This window comes from Corvus hawaiiensis, chromosome 2, assembly GCF_020740725.1.
Source record: "Corvus hawaiiensis isolate bCorHaw1 chromosome 2, bCorHaw1.pri.cur, whole genome shotgun sequence".
Classification (NCBI taxonomy): domain Eukaryota; kingdom Metazoa; phylum Chordata; class Aves; order Passeriformes; family Corvidae; genus Corvus; species Corvus hawaiiensis.
This window is the reverse complement of record NC_063214.1, coordinates 61,917,661-61,938,453: the sequence shown is the minus strand read 5'-3', so window position 1 is coordinate 61,938,453 and position 20,793 is coordinate 61,917,661. Positions and strand designations below refer to the sequence as shown.

Genomic DNA, 20,793 nt, shown 5'->3' with positions numbered 1-20,793 from the left:
CAACTGAAGCCCCAAAGCTTTTGTAATTAAAGTGTTGGAAGCAAGTCAGAAATTGTCAAAGCTTGCTCATAAGAACACACAAAAGAATTGAAAAAAAATTCAAGAATGGAGGAACTGAGTATAGTTTTCCTGCTTTCTTCCCATTACAAATTCTATCTTTCTTAATATAGCTGAATAATGTTACAATTGTTGCTATATATACAGTAATAAAACCTACACCCTTTAGAAGAACTCAGTATTGAAATAATTATTTTTCTTAAATTACCTGACATTTCCTCACACTGCATCATTCATGATTACAAAATAAATATGCAAATATAAATCAACCACGAGGCATAATTTAAATTGTAACAATGAACTGGTTCTTCTCATGCAGAGGATTGTGCAGAGCAGCTTTACAGCAGAACCTGGAACGAGCAGGATGCAAAGAAGACACCGTGATCTCGCAAGTGAACCCAGCGGAGCAGAGCAGCAATCTTTGTGTCAGCACTCCAGAGTCAGGCATACAACGAGTGCCTGCCTGTGCTCAGTGCCTGCCAGCACGGCACACATGCAGGGGAAAACATCAGCACAAGTCCTGTCAGAGCCGAGAGTGCCCTGTAGACATCTGGATCCCCTCAAGGACAGGCAAAGGCAGACATTCCCAACGACAGGAGCTGAATTCCCAAGCTACCTGGTTTGCTGAAACGCTTCTGCAGTATGAACTTGTCTTCTTTGCAAGGAAGCAGGAAGCTGCCTGTTACCTCATAAACTTAATTGAAAACTAGAGCAGGTACTTCTACATGCCACTGCAGCATGTGGGCCCCTCCCACCACAAGCTGACCCAAGAATGCCTGGAAGAAAGCTAACAGGCTTCTCTTTTGACATTCTGGCCCCTTCACTCCCTTTGCTTTTGTATACTTTAAGAAAATAAAGCATCATAATACAAAGTTACTTACAAGGAATTTCATTTAGGGAGCTCATGCAATAAATGGGTAAAAATAAACTGTATTCGTGAGGCCATGTTCTAGACTATGTTAGGGCAGATCAGTTTCTTACCTGGAGAGGAACATCTCCCACTACCAGACAAAAAGTGTACTATGTGGTATTTATTCTGCTCCACCACCACAATTCTCCACCTTTCCAGCTGTGATATGGTCAAGAGAAGGCCCAGCTTAACAAAGCCCAGCTGCCAAGACAGGAGAGGTGTGCACACAGAACTCCAAGCTGGTTCTTTACTGCCAGGGCTGCTGCAATAAATTCAACTCACTTGCCCCAAGGTACAAAAAGAATAGTGTCATACACTGAAAACCAGAGGAATAGGTTTTAATCAGTGTATCATCTAACAAACACATCTATTTTATTCTGTTACCAAACACAACAATTCTAACACTATTCGAGGTCTTCAGCCTCCTCCTTCTAAAGCCTGCAAATTTTCTAGATACCGTGTGACAGCCTCTATCTCTGCAAACTCCAGTAGTCTGTTGATTAGCTTATCCAGTGCTTCTTTCCCACTTAGAATTTCCTATGAAAAAAAAGCAGACAAAAGCATTACTGACTGTCCTTCAGCATTACTCTGAAACACTCAAACCCCTGAAATGCACTTTGCCTGCAGTCCCTCCACTTGCTCATCCTTGCAGGTGACTGCCATGTGAAAGCAGCAATGGTGGATAGCAGCAGGACATCAGCTGCCTGCCTGTGCAAGGCACGTGGCTTCTGGCTGCAACAACAGCAGCTATTGCCCCTGCTTTCGTGTAACCCATGCACTTATATGAAAATCCCCTGCAAGAACAATCAAGGATTGAAGAACCTCATTCAAACATGGCAAGAGCAAGGCTGTTTTGCAAGGAAAGCTCAACTAACTTTTGTTAGGGAGTTTATGGTTCCAGTTTCACTCAAGAAAGATCCAAACACTAAGTACCTGTCTAACAAAAGCCACTTCTATGTAATTATGGAACTATTTCCCTGGCCATGGTATTCTACACTCCATTAAATATGAACCACTCCATATTCAGTATGCCCTGCATTCTCTGGAGCTACCCAGAACACCTGTGGGTACAGTTGAAAAGTGTCGCTCCTTATGCAACAGCACTTAACAGCAAACTGAATACCTAAGCCAAAATACTGAGGGATCACCCTAAACTTTGTTTTTCATAAATTTAATACAAAAAAATCCATTGCTTTGGTTTTTTTCCACTGTAAAAAAACCCAATAAATAGAATCATAGAATGGCCTGGGTTGGAAGGGACCATAAAGATCATTGAGTTCCAACCCCTCTGCCATGGGCAGGGACACTTTTCACTAGACCAGGTTGCTCAAAGCCCCATCCAACCCGGCCTTGAACACTTCCAGAGATGAGGCATCCACAGCTTCACTGGGCAACCTGCTCCAGTGTCTCTCCATGCTCACAGTAACGAATTTTTTCCTAATATCCAATCTAAATATACCCTATTTTAGTTTCAAGTCATTCCCCCTTTTCCTTCACTACATGGTCTTGTAAAAATCTCCCTCTTTCTTGTAGGCTCCCTTTGGGTACTGGAAGGCTGCAATTAGGTCACCCCAAAGCCTTCTCTTTTCCAGGTTGAAAAATCTGTAAAATTCAAGCCATATGTAGATATTTACTCAGAAACAAGATCTCAGAGAATCTTAAAATGCAAACATTCAGTTTCAGTTTCTTTTAACTGTGGCCTGTGATGCAAACATAAAAGTTTTTCTCATTCTTCACTCCAGCATTAGGAGGAAGAAAGAATGGCCTAACAAAAAGTCCTTTCTGCAAGGTTTTTCTTTTGGATGTACTATGCTTCAAGAATCTCAAATGTCACTTGCCAAGTTTAGCCAAGGGACTCATGGATCTCATTGAGGACTACATGCTTGGTCATTTTTCACTCACATATAGGAGAAAAACAGACAGAGAAGTAAGCCAGTGAGCTACAGCCTTTGCCAGTAATCTCTAGGACTACAAGAAGGCAGGAAAGAAAGTTTAAGCTTTCTAAATCTACAGTGTTCTGTCAGAACACAACTGGCTACTTTCTTCATATATGTATATCTTAAGTTGTGCTCATGAAGCTAATTTTTTCTGCTTATGGTAAACATAAATATCTGAACACTCACATAGGCAACCCATACCTTGATATTGCGTGCATCATATGAGATCCTGTGGTCAGTGACTCTGTCCTGGGTGAAGTTGTAAGTACGAATTCTCTCTGACTGGGCTCTTGTTCCCAACTTCAGCAAAGCAGGAAAAACCAAAATCTGTTATGTTGTATTTTAAAAAAACCAAACACTTCTCTAAAACAGGATACTTAAAATAAACTGTAATGGATCAGCCTTTTCCAACTACGGACCTAGTGGTCACTGGCTTGGCATATAGGTTTTTTTTAAATATTGTGGCATTACTGAACAGTATTGTTTGTTACTCTGTATCACAGACCAAGTTTTTATATCCTCCAGCATATTTCTGTTCCAGCCCTGTAGCTGGAAGAACCACATAACTCTCAAAGGTCATGTAAGGTAAGAGAGTCTTTATTTCAAAAAAATATATGAGTGGGATTTTTTGGGGGGGGGGGGGGGCTGTAGCTCCCACAAAAAATAATGAAAGTAGTCTCCACTAATAACGGAAGCAGCACAGTCCTTGCGTGGCTGTCGGAAATTAGCACCGAAAAAGACTGAGATTAAGAGTAAGAAGTTAAGTTACCCTCTAGTGGTGAAGTGCGAGAGTGCAGACAGCAATTCTAACTTTCGAAGCAGAAACCCAAATGTAGCACAGTTGTGGTTAAACACTCCACTAAACACTGTGGGTCTTCATAAAATGGAGAATTAGATGCTAAAAAGCGCTCAGAGAAACAAATGGGTGTCTGCTTCAGTGGGCTTTGGTGAAAATTTCATCTGCACTCCACATGTATACTTCAGAACGTGGAATTTCTTGAATAAATTCTGAAACATTAGGAAAGGTAATTTACTTCTGCATGATTTTCCACACTATTCATATAAATTTAATATATAAATATAAATACAAATCCTTTATGCAGCTTTGAAGGCTCTCAAACAGAAATTAATAACAAAAGATAAATGGGTCACTGCCTACAATGATGGGGTTAATAATCTGCAGGGACAATACACTTAAATGCAACCTGAAGTAAGTGATTAAATAGCTGAGCTGGAAAATTTGGAGTACTGAATAATTCTCTAATTCTGAAGCATTTTTATTCCAATAGATCACTGTTGAAGTTTACACCACAAATGGGAAAATACTCTAAGAATGGGAAAAGAATGATAGGACATTCCGAGAGAAAAGCACACTTTGCAGCATAACTTGAGGTAACTCTTCCAGGAGCTATTTCTTCCTCAAAAAGTTACCTAAACTGTATCAAATAAGCTGCTACTTAACTGCATAGTGGCAGGATTGTTTATTTACTTGTTTCTTTCAAAAGCCCTGTATGGCCTTAAAATACTCCCCTTTAGAAACTTCTGAGAACTTCCGATCCCAGTTTTCATTGAACATAACTTTTTACTGATGCTAAATTTGTGTAACTCTGGCCTTAATGGGGGCATTCAGCACACGATGTCGAGTTTTGCCTTTTGAATAATTTCAGCCAGTCTTCTTTCCAGCCGCCGTTGATGTCTCTTCTCATTGCCTGAGAACTCCACAATAGCATTGAGCTGGGATAAGTAAGGGCAGACTTACCACTTTAGACTACAAGATTCTTCTCCCTTGTAAGCATCCCTGGTTAGACACACACTCTCACTTGCTCTGTCCCTGTTACCCAAAGAGATCAGAAACAAATCTACAGCACAACACCCTCTCCAAATCTCAGCCACCACTTGTCCTCACCTGCAGTTTCCTGGCGCTCTGCTCTTGACTGATCTGCTTTTCCATGATCTGCTGGTACAGCTTAGCTCTCAGTGTCCGCAGAGCTATTTCCCTGTTCATCTGCTGGGACCGCTCCTGCTGGCACTCAACGGCCAGTCCTTCACAGAGGCATCCAAGAGCCCGTTGTAACAAAGAACAAACGAGCTAAATTAATTCTAACACATTAGGCAAATGAAACCTACTGGAGTGCTGGTTTGTAGGGCCTTTCAGCTGTAGGATAAAACGACATTTTAACACACTGGCCAGAACCATTAGTGCATTTTTAAACTTGTCACAGCTGCACCGGGGGGCTTTGTTCTGTGCTACAGAAAAGTCAGGGATATTTTAAAATTTCATGAAGCAAACAAGGTTCTAACATTGCCTCTAGAAATTGGGTTCACTCCAATTAGCTGTCATTATGTTAAAAATGCAACTTGAACAGTCTACAGAAGCATGTTAAAACAGTGTAACACAAGTTTTAAAAACCTTAGTCCAGATAAGCTCTTGGTGACTGGAAAATTCATTATTCTAGTAGAAGAGGGGGGTCTAATCAAGACTGGTGAGTCTTGAACTTAATTATGAAAAATGAGATAAAACAAAATAAAGGTCTTTAAAAGAAATGTAGTACTTCTCATTTGATTTCTGAAAGAAAAAGGCACATAGGGAACAGCTATTTTCAGGTCACTGCTGTAATTTTGTGTGCCTAAAGTGATCTGCATCTGTACAGAGAGAAGCTCACTGAGTTTCAATAAAAACAAATCCCAAAAAAGACAGAGTGGTCCAGTCTACACACTATCTTCCCATCAATATACATTTCCCTTTCTATCCAACATATGATAGCATTATCTAGTACAGAATGAAAACCTTCAAGCCTTCTTTTTAATCAGTCATGTAACTACACAGATTCCAGCTAGGCAAAGCACGCCTTTGCTTGCCACTGGCCATTACTGTTGAAGGTACAGAGCACAGAGTGCGAATTATTTACATCTTCTATCCCTTCCCTGTCACCCTCCATTTGTTCTTTCATCCTTCAAAGACAGTGTATTTATTAAACACTCCCTCTAAAACAAAACTGGCATAATCACTGTGCCCCTGGTACACAGCCCCTTTCTCACACTGCCTCGCTACAAGAGGGACAGAACCAGAAGGGGCTACTTCCTCTTTTTTGGTATAAGGCCCAGTCTTGCATGAGACAACTTACAGGATCACAGGCTTCCCTTTCAAGACACAGATTCAGTGTGGTTAGAAGCACAAAGTACAGCCAAACTTACCTGTGGGAAGGTGCACAATTCTCACAGCACTATCAGTTTTGTTAACGTGTTGCCCTCCTGCTCCTCTGGCTCTGAATGTATCAATACGCAAATCTTTGGGATCCACTTTAACATCAACCTAGAATCAAAGAAAATTACTACTCCCTGATCATTCTAAAAATATTTGGATGTCAGTGACACTCACCAGTAATAAGAAATCACTTCTCAAAAAATTGCTCCTTTACAACTGCTCCTAAGCAACAGTCATAATCATTGTAATTTAAAAAATGCAGTGTCAAATATCTCTGAAAAACAAATGATGCCTTAAAAATTTCACTTAGTTTTTCAAACTCTTACTCCAGGTCCTTCACAAAACAAGGTATATGGGTGTGTGAAACAAAACAAAATCACTGTTTTGTAAAACCACTAGCTTTGGTGGAGAGTCTAAGAAATAAGCAAATATTTAAAAAACACTTCTAAGCAGCAGTGCAAGGATTTTGCTCATGAGTCAAGCCTGAATGATTCTTGCAACAGTACTTAGAATCATCTGAGGAGAAAATAGGCATATCCAGATCCATCCATGTAAGGATTGCCACATTGAAAATAGGAGTCCGTGATGACCTGGACCTGGAGTTTGAGCTCAGTGGATGGGAAAGGAACATTCAGATCTGATCAATGTTGCAAGGATAGTATTATAAAGAGCAGGAGAAGGTGTGGGAAAAGCCTACAGGATCTGGTTTTGTTTACTTTGTGTGTAAATTGCTGGTCTAAGTTAGAACTATCAGTATCAGTGAGATCTCAGACGGACTAGCCAACACACTCATTCACATTCAAAGGAGACTGTCCTTGACTTAACAGAGATGGACACCAATAATTTAAATGAAACAAAAAAAAATCAAAAGGACGTGCAGAATCACGTTACTATGCAACACTGAGTATCTTCTTGGATATATTCTGTGTCTCAATACATGATGTAATTTAAAATTGGCTTACTCATAGCAGTGAGCCTTGTCAGTGTTGGGGCTGGAACTTAATGAAATGATCACTCATTTACATGCTCTTTCAGGCAACAGAAAATCTCTGCAAAGTTGCTTCTGATGATCCATTTATACATATAAAGTACAGAGCCAAGGACTGTCACCTTCCAGAGTCAGAGCACTCGTGGTTCATTTGCTGGGACTTGCACAAAGCACTTGGCTATCAGTGAAATCCCCAAAACAGTAACATGGTCTTAAATAACACCTACTCCAATGCCAAACTGGGTGAGGTGGGGTACAGCACCACCTTACCACCCCAATGAACAGTTTACCTCCTCTGGCTGAGGGAGGACAATGACTGACATTGTCCCAGTGTGAATACGCTGCATTCTTGATGACATGCCCGTCTCAGGGATTCGCTGCACTCGGTGAGTCCCTCCTTCATACTTCAGATGCCTGTAGACATTCTCTCCTGAAATATGAGCAGCAGCATGATGCAACCCTCCTGGAGAGAAAATAGTGTGTGACAAATACAGCAGAGAAACACTGTATTCAACTTCATTGTCTTGGTAGAATCTCTGAAGAACTGCTGTACCTATCTCAGCCGGCGTATAGTTCACGATGTCAAAGGTCCAACGTTTGTAGTCGGCATAGTTCTGGTACATCTCAAACATTTCTTTAGTGAACTGCTGGCAGATGTCCCCTAAAAATAAAAAGGCATTACCACATAAACAGCAGGTTTTAGATTTAGCTGCAACTCTAACCCCAGTCATTAGGCAGGTTAATGCTCGTCTTCAGAAAGTATTACTTTATGCCAATAAAGTATAAAAAAAGCTTTAAGAATAACCCATAAGAGGTTTAATAGAGTTGCATGGAGGTTTGAAGTAATCTTCACTGTAGGGGCTTTGCTGACCTCCAGTTGTTCTGCCAGCTGTCACTTCTAATATGACAGGACTTCTATCATATTTTTCCTTTGGCACTAGAAGCTGGAAAAGCTGGAAAAAAAAAAAAAAAAAAAAAAAGCCATTATCTTCTTCATGACCCCAGACCTTCTCTTAATCAAATTTACAGCCAGCCTTCAAAATTGCCACAGTCTGAGCACACTCAGCCACTGATTTCCTTTGGCAAGCTAGTTAAGTAGGACTAAAAACTGTCCAATGACCATTGCAACTCAGTGCAGTCAGTGTGGAAATGCAACATGCTAGTGCATCCATATGAAAGCTAGCTGAAAATCCAGTCCTGCAAAGTCAGGTGCCAGGTCACAGGTAGCCCCAGCTACCTATGAAGATAAAGTTATTAGCTAACCCAGCTAATCTTTACATTAATCTTATTTTTGAGAAAGTCCCATTTCATATTATTTCACTCTGAACATAGAAATGAGCCCAAACACAGAGGTCTCCACTGAATCGTTTCAACTCCTTTGCTTATATTTTCCCCACTCATGGGGTGCTGTCAGCTGAAGAGAAAATGAAAGACTGCAAGTTCCAAACAGAAATCTTTCAAGAATGCATGTTCCACTGCCACAAACAGTTACTAGGATGTCATGTCAAGTCTCAGTAGCACAGACTCACCACTTTTTTAATCCCCTTCAGCATTTGCAGACAGACAAGCAAGCAAGAGAAATGACTCAATTAATCAGTTTCTAAGACGAAATTGTCACTAAGAAGCTTACTAATAAGTGATGTTGCCACTTCTTTTCAGGGAGAATACAGAAGCTGGACTTCTGTTTCATTAAACTCAAATGTCAGAATCTATTGGTAAGATCATAAAGGAAAGTTTTTCTGACATCTTTATTTACAAAGCTGTAAAATTTTACCTCAGGCTCACCTTTCTGCACAAGACGTTCATTTTTTTATCCAGGCTTTCCTTCTCTTCTAAGGCAAGCTCTAGAAGTTGTTTCTCATCTCTGCTGTCTAGATCTAAATTCCAACAACAAGAATAGATGTTAGCCAATCTCACCTAGAGCAAATTATAACACAGCTGTCCAAAGACATGCACTGCAGCACAGAAAAGCTTGCAGCGTTTTGCCAGCGTGAAATACTCAAACAGAGCAGCCCAAGCCAGGATGCACATTGCTAACTCAATGATCATACCTTCCAGGTGTGCTGGAAGGAGCAGCAGATATTTTACCTGTGATTAGACTGCCCCTTCCCACATTTTAGAGCTTACTAACAAACTAGGACACATTCTCAGGTAAAGCTCACAGAAGCTCCAAGCCTTCTCTGCTGTGGAGGCTCCAGTTTACAGTAACTAAAAGTGCTGATCACTTGCCAATAGATTATACACTAAGTAGAAACTTGGAAGACAGTTGGAGTCAAGTGGAAAACCAGTCACTGCTAAAACAGGGAGCCCCCTCTCCTCTTCATATTTCTTCCTGCTTTTCTACCACTTTTCTACTCATTAGAAAGTGAAACAATTCTACTCACTGAAATTTAAAAATCAAGTCTGGTTGAATAAACACATGTTTTTACCATGCCAAGTTGAACTAGATTTAAATTCCAACTGGACAATTACCAACACAAATGAGGGGAATGGTTGAAGCCAGCTTTGAGCAGCTGGGAGTAAGAGTGAGGGAACAAAGCAAGACGAGGAGGTGAAAACCTTTTGCCTTGTGGCCAGAATGGAAACCATAGGTTTGTCTCAGATGCAGCATAAAACTGGACTCTCAAACACTTCTAGCTGGTCCAAGAAGTATGTTTGCTGATCAGTTAAATAAACAGTATCAAATTAACTACTGTCAACAGCAGTGTGAGGTGGTCTGGGGGTGGTGAATGAGCTTATGGTTCAAAGGATTGGCATCCCATTCCTACCTCCCTGCACAACAGAATTCATTTAACCTACCTCGTGACTCCCATCACCAGAGGGAAACTGGGAAATATTTTTCTGCCTCACTGGGTGTTGCAAATATAAAATCCTACATCAATTGTCAGGAATTCAGGTACTAGAGAGAAGAGGGTCAGTTAGGGAGCTAAGTGGAAAACAATGGGCAGCCAAATGAAGGGGACATGTGCGTTTTAACTCGGCCACAGGATACATGGTACAGACAGAATAATTTGGCTTCATTTAATTAATTTATTGGCTGTATGTTTTACCATTCTTTTCCCTTCCTTCAACTAGAACTCACTCCATCCCTCCACATCATAATTTATGGAATTAGAAAAATTCTTTATTATATTCACTTGATCCAAAAATAGCCTTTCTAAGTTGAAATATGAATTTTCCAGAGCTTTCTTAATACTTTTTAAGTCTTTGAAGAACACTGCTTTTTCAGCATTAAATTTTTGTACTGTGTCTCCTTCAGTCTTTCTCCTCTTTTCTCCCCTGAAGAGTATTAGAGAGGGTTGAGGATTAAAATATTTTAAAAAACCATTTTTTCTCCAAAAGCATAAACATCAATTTATTTTTAAAACTAAAGAATAAAAATGTTTTCTACCTGTCCAAATAAGTAACATTTACATCTTTATTTCAGTATGGCTCTTACTGTTTTGTCCAGATTCCTTGGCTCTCTCTCTGAAAAGCTCTTATGAACTTTTGTCCTCCTCCATTTACACTGTTGGGTACCGATTTCTCCTGTCCTTTGATTTTCCCCTCCTTCACTGCTTTAATGTAAACCCCATTCTCTCCAGGTCAGTGTTTCCCTCTCTTGCCTTAATACTTACTACTGTAGCAGAATGGATGCCACTTTTTCCTTCCTACTGTGTGCTCCTCCCCACACTTGTAACAATGTTGGGGTTTTTTTCCCAAATGTTGCACCATTACTTAGTTTGTAATTTTTTTTATTCCCCTTGTACTTTCTTATTCCCAAATCATACAAAAACCAGCAACAATTTTAAACTTCTTTTTACCCCAACTTCTACCGTAGCAGACTATTGAAAAACAGCAACTTCTAAAAAACCATCAGTTTTTATTCCTTAAAGGACTCCCCAAACATTTTCAAAGAAATATTAGCTTTTGCCATTTAAATTTAGAGCTGACAACTCAGAGACTAATGAAAGTTCATGTCATTTGCTCAATAAATATCACTGAACTGGTCAGATGGAATCCCATTTTAAATAACACGGCTAAAGTCTATCAAAGGTTTTAGGCTTGCTAATTTTTTTTTCTTCAGTTCAAACTGCTCTCAGTTCTCCTAAAAAATAACCTCAAAACAAACGCTTCCCAACTATTTCTGCTAGATGGATATCCTTCAGGTTCCAGACAATCCCTACTCTCCCAAAATTACCATATTAAGAACTCAAACTAAAGTGAGGTGAGATGAAAAACAGAAGGATGTGGCTGGATGCAGAAAGCCCTTGCAGCATGCAAGCTCCTGGGAGCAGGGAGGACCAGGGAGTGTTTCAGGGCTGGTCGAATTTACCCACAAGCTTCCCTCAAAGGCTGGGCAATGAACTTTATCACAAGCACAGCTGCTGTTCTGAAGCAAGCAAGTAGATGTGTTTTCCTTTACCTGTGCACATTGCTTCTAACTCCTGAGCTTCTCTTTCAGCCTCTTTGATTTCTTGAAACGCAGCTGCAATGGGGGACAGATCGGCAGATCTTCTCCTCAGGGTTCTTTGTTCAAAGCCATTTAATAAGTCTGCACTTAACAGATGACTAATCTGCTGGTACTCCTTGCTGAGACTCTCCAGATACTTCTGCACAGCCTCATGCTTCCATAAAGCTTGAGAATCCTGATGGTTGTTCCTGTGCCAACTGTTAAAAGACAGAGTGAATCTGGTTGTGTCCAATAAAGGCTTTGGCCTCCAAGATCCATGGTTGTGCAGTCCCACCACACAGCCTATCTTCTTCGCAGCAGGAAGGAGAAGACAGCTGTCAAGTTGGCTGCAACAGTAGCAATTGGCAAGCAGGCTCTTGAAAAGACAGACCTTTTGGAAAGGTTTCATTTTGTTTCTTATTTTTCCACCACCTGAAATTAAAAGTACACAGTGCATGGGCCAGAGTTATTAACTAGAAAAAGAAAGCATTCTATTAAAAAAACCCCACAACAACAAACACAAGGACTGCATCAAGCCCACATCATGATTTTGATTACACCAACACAAATGCAACTGTCATGGACAAAATTATACCTGTTTTAGTCCTGGTTTAAACCAGAAGCTTTTATCACCACCATTGTACTGACTGAGGGCTGGAAAAAGTCTTTTCTCTCACCTCTTCAAACAGTTTATTTATACTATGGAAAAGCTCCTGTGGACAGGGCTTTGCAGACAACAGCTTCATTTTGCCATATGTGTCATTGGAAAAATCCAACCATTCCATGCCTTACGGGTGAAAGGAAAATGTTGCTGAGAAGACAAATCAATACTAGAGGTAAAGAATTCTATATAGAGAATGTATGAAATGTCCAGAATTATGTGCCAAATTATATCCACTACCATAAAAGGAGGACACCACACAACAGATCAGTCAATAGGACTGCAATGCACTTGCAAAGAATCACTCACTCATATATGCAGAAAACAGGGGAACTGCTTTATGTGCTTTATGTCCCCTGTATACTCCTTACCATGTTATATTTACACTTAAGCAACATAGTATTTTCCATCCGAGAAGTGAGTAAGAAGCAGGTACTCTGAAATACAACTCCCATATTTTTCTGAGACACTTGGCCTACAGTTTTATAGGACCCAGGCTCCCCTTAGCATTACTCCTGCTCTGTGAACAATCATTTCCTCTTAATTTTATATCATCAACATTGCAAACTATGTTATGAATTACTACTATGCTCTAAAATTTTGTATTGGAGAGCAAGGCTCTACTAGGAAGACTAAATTGAAATCACACTTATTCTAGGACTACTCCCACAGAAAAGGTTTAACAAAGAAGCACTCCCTAGTAACCCTGTCAGTGCCATGGTCCCATCTGCTCACTGATTTTTACAAAAAAGTGGATTCTGAGAAAATAAGAGCATGAACCTATTTGTAACAAGATCTCCTGGAAACACACATTTCAGTTTGCTAGCACGATTATTTTTTACTCATCAGTGACAAGACCCGCGCATCTTCATGCATTTTATTAACAAATTACTGTGACACGCTACTCAAGTCGCCCACTATTCTCACCTATTTACTTTCATCCATTTGTCCACAATGAAGAAAGAGCAATGTGCAGTAAAACCAAAAGTACTGCACCTTGCTTGTCTGAACGCCTGTTTTACTACCTACAGAAGGAGGCAAGGACCTTTACCTCTGCACCCTCCCAGATTCGCCAGCCAGCAGGTGCTATTGAATCCACAGCAGAAATTTCAAGACTGCTTTAATATACAGAAAGCAAATGATACCCCTCATGGACTGCTCTAGTGCCTAAAACCAGCTGCAGGAGAGGGATCCTGTTCCCTTCACCAGGAACACAGCAAAAGGCACTTGGGCTCATCATCTATGATCCTGGATTTAGTTGCTCAGGGGCATGAGTGGACTCAGTTCCAAAAGACCTAATTCTGCTGATGAATATGGACTTGCTCCAGATCAACATGGCCCATTGTTGTTTGGCTAAGGGCTAACCATCATCAACTCAATTTTAAAATATTAATGTTATATTTTGTTTTAATTAATTCATTAAACATATTCATTATAACCATCTAGCTAATTTTTACTGGTGTAGTTAAGAAGCAATGTACTCAATAATAAATTTGTTGCATTGCTTTGCCCAAGCTCTCAGAAATAAAATTCTGGGGTTTAAATGCCAAAAAAAAAAAAAAGTAATGAAATGACACAGATCTTCAAGGAAGTCAGAAGTTTCAAAATAATTTTGCTATGTAAAACAAAAAAGGTATCTCCTTCTCAGAGAAAGGTTGCTGCATCACATTTGCACAAAAATAAGCATACATAAAACTTTTACAGAGCTATGAGCATTAGATGACCTATTAAGTGATCTCCAACCAGATTTTAATAACCTTTTAATGTGATTAAAATTACTTCGTACACATGACAAATCTAAACCAGTAAGCGAAAGTGACAACTGTAATTGTCCCATTAAAATAATAATTTTAAAAAATAATTTTAAGACAGACGAGAGTTCTCAATCTCGCGAACACCTTCAGAGGTTAAAATAAGCATTTCCAACAACCGGAAATGCTACCGGCGCCATGCGGCAGCACTCGGGCACATTGGAACCTGCAGGCGCACGGCAGCAGGAGGTACCTCCGTGCACACGGACGGGGCCAGGAACAGCTCGCGGCCGCGCCCCGGAGCGCCTCCCACACACCTCTGCCTCCCCCCGCAGCCCGAGCGAAGCCCCCACAGCCCGGCCCCGCTGCGGGCTCACGGGCGGACGGGGAAGGCGGGAGCGGGCAGGGAGAGGCAGGAACGAGCTGGGAGAAGAGGCACGGTCGGGCAGAAAAGGCAGGAGCGGGCAGGGAGAGGAGACAGGAGCGGGCAGGAGAGGCAGGAGCAGCGGCGGGGCGGGGGCTGCGCTCCCCGGTACCCGCGGAGGGCTCCGGCACTCACCGTCCGCACCCCCGGGCGCCGCACGAATCCCGCCCCGGCACGCGGGGCCATGGCAGACGGGAAGCGGAGCGGGCGTACTCCCGGTCCCAGCATGCCCGCGGGAAAACGCGCTTCCCGTCTCCCCGCACCGCGCGGCAGCGGCAGCGCCTGAGCCGCGCCGGCGGCGAAGGCGGCCTCTGCCTTTCAAACCTGGTTAGTAAAAGATTAATTGCAGAGAAGTCTGAGTAAAATAACATTAAGTTCCACTTTGTGTCAAAGCTCACTATTCAATTATATTTAAAAGGAGCTATTACTATGCTACTGAAGGCAAACAAAATATTAATAAACATTACCGTTCGGATTATGATTATGCTAGTTAGCTGCAGCTTCCTCATAAACTATGTTTCAAAACATACTATGTATTTGGACATTTTAAAAGATATTATTAAACATCATACCGCTACCTCCCAAATTAGAATTTTAAAAATACTTAATAATGGGGGTTTTATACTGATAATAACAAAAAAAACCCTTCTTCCCAGCTACTGTCATTCTACAAAATTTAAAAAAAAAAAAGGTAAAACTTCGGTATTTGGCACGTAAAACATCACTGGGATTTGGTGTGGTAAATATTCCAAAAGACTGAAAACTGGACTGATCAATGGGTAGGATTCAGATCAAACCTCAGTGCCTGAATGATGACTAACTGCTTGTTAGGACCTGAGGACAGCTTCTGGCTCTGCTGCACCCATGGGGACAGGAGGCAAGGCAGACAGATGGAAAACCACTTCCAGAGAACAGGACCGACCCTGGAGCTGGTCTAGTCTTCAAAGGGTCACAGCAAACAGCACCCTGAAATCTCCAAGGCGCTTCCCCAGGCCTGCGCCGGCAATGATGTGCCATGAGAGATGCCATCAGCCAGACACCATTCCCACTGTATCTCACTCTTCTCCCACTATGACTTCTGGGGCTCAGTGAAATGAAATAATAAAATTATACTTGCATTGGTACTCTAAACATGCAATTTGATACTTAAAAGTCTTGGGAAGGTACTCTCTGGGAGGACAACCAAGAACCTAATAAGAACACGAAACTGCAAGTAGACCACATGCTCCAAAATTGGTTTTAAAAGAAGACGGTAGGCCAAGGAAAATCAATCAGCTTCTTCTCCAGCCAGTAATGGTTCTTGCATTAACTCCTCTGATTAAACATGATCATGTTCAGTTTTTATCATGCCTTGTGGCTGAATATTTTAACTTAAGTGTGAAAATAGAGATTGTAACAAAGTCCTGCTCCCTCCCTACCAGGCAGCAAAGCACGCAGGGGCCACCCAGCCAAGACAAGGGCTGGACTCTGTGCAGTCAGCAGGGTTGCCAGGGACCATCCACCACAGGACCTATCCATGCATCTCATATTCAAAACCTGTAAGATACACTCTTTCCCTAAGTTTACCGTGTTCTTTTAGATTGCGATATGAGAACTGAGTATGAAGGATGTGAAATCCCATTGCTGTCTGTGCTTCCACCCCTCTTACAGTTTGTTTCGATACCTTAAAACCTGCATGGCTGAAGCAGCAGCTGCTGCTGGAGCTGGTGAGGACCAGGGGTTATGGGGCACGGGCTATTTGGGGCAGGGTGCCACCACCTTCCTCAGCTCCCACAGCAGCCTGCAGTGACATTGGGTGCAGAAGGGAAGAGTGACAGCAGAAAGACAGCTGGGCTCTCAGGCTTTGGAATAGACGTGGTGGTCCTGTGCTTTAAAACCTGGCACTCCTAACCTGCCAGTTTAGAAACTGGAGGCAAAGGGATGGCTCATCAGACAGAACATGCTCCAGGCCTTACAACGTGCTTGGCTCAGAGGCAGGTCCATGCCCACGCGGGGGCCCTGTTTCGCCCAGGGGTCCCTAACTGGGTTTAGTGGTGTGCAAGGATCTCACCACAACTTCACAGGAGTAAAGTGACACACACGGCAAAAATAGCAAACTTGTTACAATGTATGTAACACTTTCATATCGCTCCTCCCTTCCAGCCCAAACAGTTCAGACTTCTGAATTCTCTGAAGGAAAAAATGGTGACAGAATCATACACATCTTGAATGCAGTCCTGTTTATTAACAAAGCCTGTAGAGAGAGCTTTGTTTTGCCCAGCACAGTGGGATTAAATGACATGAAGTTTTCTTGACTGCGCTCCCAAACCTCACTTTCAGTTGGAGCTCGGCCTTCCCACAAAGCTCATTTCTTTGTTAATTCTCTCTCAGCTAGCCTACAAATGTTTCTTTTATTGCCTCCCTGCTTTCCTTTTCTTGGTGCTTTTAACACAGACTTTTAATATGGACACATCTAGATGCAAATTGAACTCCTATCTCTTATTTGCAATTTGCCTATTTTCAGACAGCATTCTTTCCAGTGTTTGGACTATCAGGAAACAGAGACCTTTAGCTGTCAAGAGCAGCCTTACTTCTTCAGACCAAAGGTCCACCTAGCACAATATTTGCCTGACAGTTCTCCATGATGCATCTGTTTATCATTCAACCCAACCAGAGGCATAACATGTCTTTTGCTAAGACAGAAAATAGGGTTCATAGAGTCAAGGCTTCAGCTGGTTGTAAAAAGTGCTGAAGACATGCCATGGTACAAATAGGCTCTGAAAATGATCCTGCAGGCAAAGCCAAGGCTGCCATCCCTGTCAGTAATACTCCTGCTTTGTAAAAATCAGATATGCAATACAGCACTACTAAAGCATATAGCAGAAAGAACAGCAAATTGGGTACTGCCTGTGAAAAATACACATACTGTGATCAGTGACCCAGGTGACCGACATAATTAGAAGCATGCCAGAACAAAGAAGTGACAAATAAACACTGTAGAGATATTCCTTATTACAGACCATACATCTAGAGAGATTAAAAAAACACTACAGAAACCAACAACCATTCACAAAAAGTGTCCATAAGCTGATGGCTCAGCTATAAAGAACTATAGGAAAGCATACTTTACGTTCTCCTCATATTTGCTATTTTCATCTCAGGAGGCTTTCTAAACATACCACTTTTTTTTTTTTTCTAATTAGTAGTCCTCAAGTTAGGCTGACATCCAGGTTACTCTCTTCCAAGTAATTGTCTACTCTCTTGTTGCTTCTGTTAGCTAGAAAGGAAAGCAGCTATCATGTCATCAGCTTCAGCAAGGCTTGTGTCAAGTCAAGGACGTGGTGCTTGAGATTTTCAGTCTCATAGACATCTACTTACCGAGTACCAAATAAAATATATTCAGTGCACAGATTTTCTAATTGGCTCTTGTGAGTTACTGTTTCACATGCACTTGCTTTACTTAGGGATATCTATCGTTCATCATCTGCGACTGTAGGTGGGTAACCATATTATTACAGAGCTAAGATACTTAGAAATAAATACCACAATATAGTTAATATTTTTAAAGGTTAATTACGTAAACAGAGATTTTAACTTAAGTCACCTAGTTTATTTTCCCTGTAAGATGAAATTGGTTGTAACCTTGACAGTTTAACCAGTTTTCCTTCTGTGTAATGCCCCAGGCCATGTAGTTTTAGTGTTCCTGGTTGTTGGTGGTTTTGGTTATGTTTTGTTTTTTAAGAACGATTTTTGGGAGTAACAAGAAAAAAAAAAAAAGGACCTTAGACCTTCGATGAAGGAGCCAAGCGATGAATAAACGCCGCTGTTCTATGGGCGCACGATGGTGTCGGGAAGTTTTACATAACCAACTGCTGAAAATGCCTTAATGCGACGGGGGCCGTCCCCGCTTGCTCACAGCCTGGCTGCCAAGTTTGCTGTTGTTTCCTTAAATACCAGCCAGGGCACTGCAAGCCCGCAGAGCCTCCCCGAGCCCCGCCGCCGGCAGAGGCTGCGCTCCTTCCCAACGCCGCCTCCCTGCCAGGCTTGCGGGCAGCCTGGCTCTCCGAAGAGGCTGTTCGAGCGCCGAGAGCGGAACGCTTCAGCCGACACTCCGGGAATCGCACAGAGAATCACTCAGGGAATCCTCACTCCCCGCCCTGGGGCCGGCCGGGCGGAGGGTCTGTGGTGGGGAGCGGCGCTGCGCCTGCGCCGAGGGGACCCCGGCGGCCATTTTGCAGCGTCAGGCGGGCGGCGAGGCCGCCCCGGCAGCTGCGCAGAGGGGCCTGGGGGAGCCGGCGGGGAGGGCGGGCGGCGCAGGGCAATGAGTTAAAGAGACGCCGCCGCCGCCCCGCCGAGTTCGGGCTTTTCCTCCCCGGCGTTCCCCCTCCTCCCGTCCCTCGTACCAACACCCGCCCCTCCCGGGCCGCCCCCACCCCCCGCCAGCCGTGCCTGTCCCGGGGCCGCCCGCGCCATGCCGTCCGTGCCGCTGCCGCCCAAGGAGAGCAACCTCTTCAAGCGGATCCTGGTGAGCCACCGGCCCCGCTCCTCTCTCCTCCTCCCGCCGCCGCTTCTCCCTCCTCTTCCCTCTCGCACGCCGGCCTCGCTCGGTACCCTCCGGGTCACTTCGCCTGCCGCCGGAGTTGGCCCCGGCTGAGCGCACGCGGATGCGGCGGCCGCGCTCGCCCGGGAGGAGCCGGGCTGCCGTCGCCTCCTCGCCCCGGTTCGTCCCCGCTTCCTTCCTTCCTTTGTCTGGGGCCCGCCGAGCAGGCCGGGCGAGCCGGCCGCTGCTCGTGTCGGCGGCCGGGAAGGGCTGGTGTGGCCCCTGGCCGGGCGAGGGTGGGAAGGAGGGAGGGAGCTAGGCAGCCTCTCCGGGCCGCCGAGCGCCTTCCTCCCGGTCGCCGCGGGGACTGCGGAGCCAGCCCGGGCTGCGCCGCCGCTCCCCTCCCCGCGCAGCGCGGAAGGAGAAGACCTCGAAGCACGGTGCGAGCGTAGCAGGGGTTGCTGTTGCTTGGTTGATTCCCATCGGTGCTTCATTTCCAGCGAGAGCGTCGGGTTTGCTGTAGGGACCGGGTTAAAAGTAGTTCGCTCGCTCAGCAGTTTTGAGTGTAGTTGAAGATGTCTGGTGGATTGAAGTATCCTGCTTCTGTGCGTCCTTTGGAGGACTTGTCTCAACTCCTTTGTGCTGGGCTACTTCAGCTCTTTGAGATTTAATGTTGCAAAAGACATTTAGTGTTTCTGAGATAACTTTGAAGAAGGAGGAGCTCACCTCAGCTGTGAGTTTGTAACTCAGTCACTGTATACTTTATCATGCTACCACTTTATAGGAAGAAAAAGCCCCCACTCCTCCCTCCCCAGACAAGAAAACACCACCCTCCCCTTTTCATGAACTTGTCAGCGTAATAGTAATGGAGTTCCCGCCTCAACAAAATTGAGGTGTTTTGTGTCAGTTTACCAGTCTGCAGGCAGAGGACGTCTATGCAGCACACTAAGTAATCCTGCTGGCAGGCACAGATTTCTTTAATTCTCTCTGAATTGGTTATCTAGTTTCTATACTTTGTGGTCCAAAAGTGGGCATTTTGGCTTCAGGAAGCTGAGCTCAGTGTGTGTAAGCCCGTGTACTCTGTATGGAGCGGGTGTATTTCAGCAGGTGCTTCAGAGCTGTTTTCTTTTGCCTGCTTTGTGTAGTATGTAGGTTTTAAAAAACTTAATGGTTCTTAATGGTGATTTGTTGCTTACTGCATGCTTATGGTATGCATCTTAGTAAGTCATTCTAGCACTCCTCTTTCTCTCTGCTAAAAATAAGTGACTAATATTAGAACAGTTAAGTGATTATTCTTACTAGCAGCAGACAAGTTCACAGTAGCAGCCACTTCTAAAGTTTTTTTTGATTGAATTATAGCATGGCTTCTCTGAAGACCATATTTTAGACAGTTTTATATATATATATATATATAAAACAGTGGATAAAACTTTGAAATTAGTGCTTAGGCAAGGAGAATAGATACATTAAGCTTCAGTGACGTTCATACAGATATTTACTTGCTTTGTAAAACTTTCAGAAGCCTTTTAAGTGGTGCTGCGTAGTGGCCAGTTGCAGTTCCTAAAGTATTGATCACAAAATTCCTGCCTTATCTCTTCATATATGGCCACTTCTTGAATCTTAATTTCTTATTACTTTTTTCTAGCTAGCTCTGACTCTTTCATGGGGCACTTCTTTCTGGAATACTAATGTCAGCGTTGTACAAGTGGAACCCTTTGGTTGCTTGACATGTCTCAGAGTATTTTTGTGTAGTAGTATAGCCTGTGGTGCTAAAGGCTCTTTAGTTGAACCAGCTTTTGCTTACTTTGGCACTGCCAGAATACTTAAAATGCCCATAGCATCCCTAGTAATTTTAAATATTGAGGGCAGGGATTATGTGGGAGGCTGCATAATAAGACCCTACAAGCAT

The 20,793-nt window shown here is 43.1% G+C and overlaps 2 protein-coding genes across 6 annotated transcripts in view; one reads left to right on the top strand and one right to left on the bottom strand.

Moving 5' to 3' along the window:
- Positions 1-1,284: 1,284 nt before the first annotated feature.
- Positions 1,285-18,907, bottom strand: MTRF1 (mitochondrial translation release factor 1). Its single transcript, XM_048295398.1, has 10 exons — positions 18,852-18,907; positions 11,503-11,961; positions 8,883-8,974; positions 7,969-8,050; positions 7,651-7,758; positions 7,388-7,560; positions 6,100-6,217; positions 4,811-4,947; positions 3,106-3,204; positions 1,285-1,504 (listed from the first exon to the last, which is right to left on the bottom strand). Exons 2-10 carry the CDS (start codon positions 11,936-11,938, stop codon positions 1,385-1,387), a joined length of 1,365 nt encoding a protein of 454 aa, XP_048151355.1. The 5' UTR covers positions 11,939-11,961; positions 18,852-18,907; the 3' UTR covers positions 1,285-1,384.
- The window catches only part of NAA16 (N-alpha-acetyltransferase 16, NatA auxiliary subunit), a 62,211-nt gene continuing 59,742 nt past the window's right edge, over positions 18,325-20,793 (top strand). For 2 of the 5 annotated variants that reach the window (XR_007201778.1, XM_048295387.1), the window contains exon 1: positions 18,325-18,869. Coding sequence is in view for 4 of the 5 variants with exons in the window: in XM_048295387.1 (XP_048151344.1) it covers positions 18,816-18,869 (54 nt within the window). In the remaining variant the exon portion in view is untranslated. The remainder of the gene's footprint in view (positions 18,870-20,793) is intronic. The other 3 variants (XM_048295386.1, XM_048295383.1, XM_048295384.1) reach the window with 2 other exon arrangements.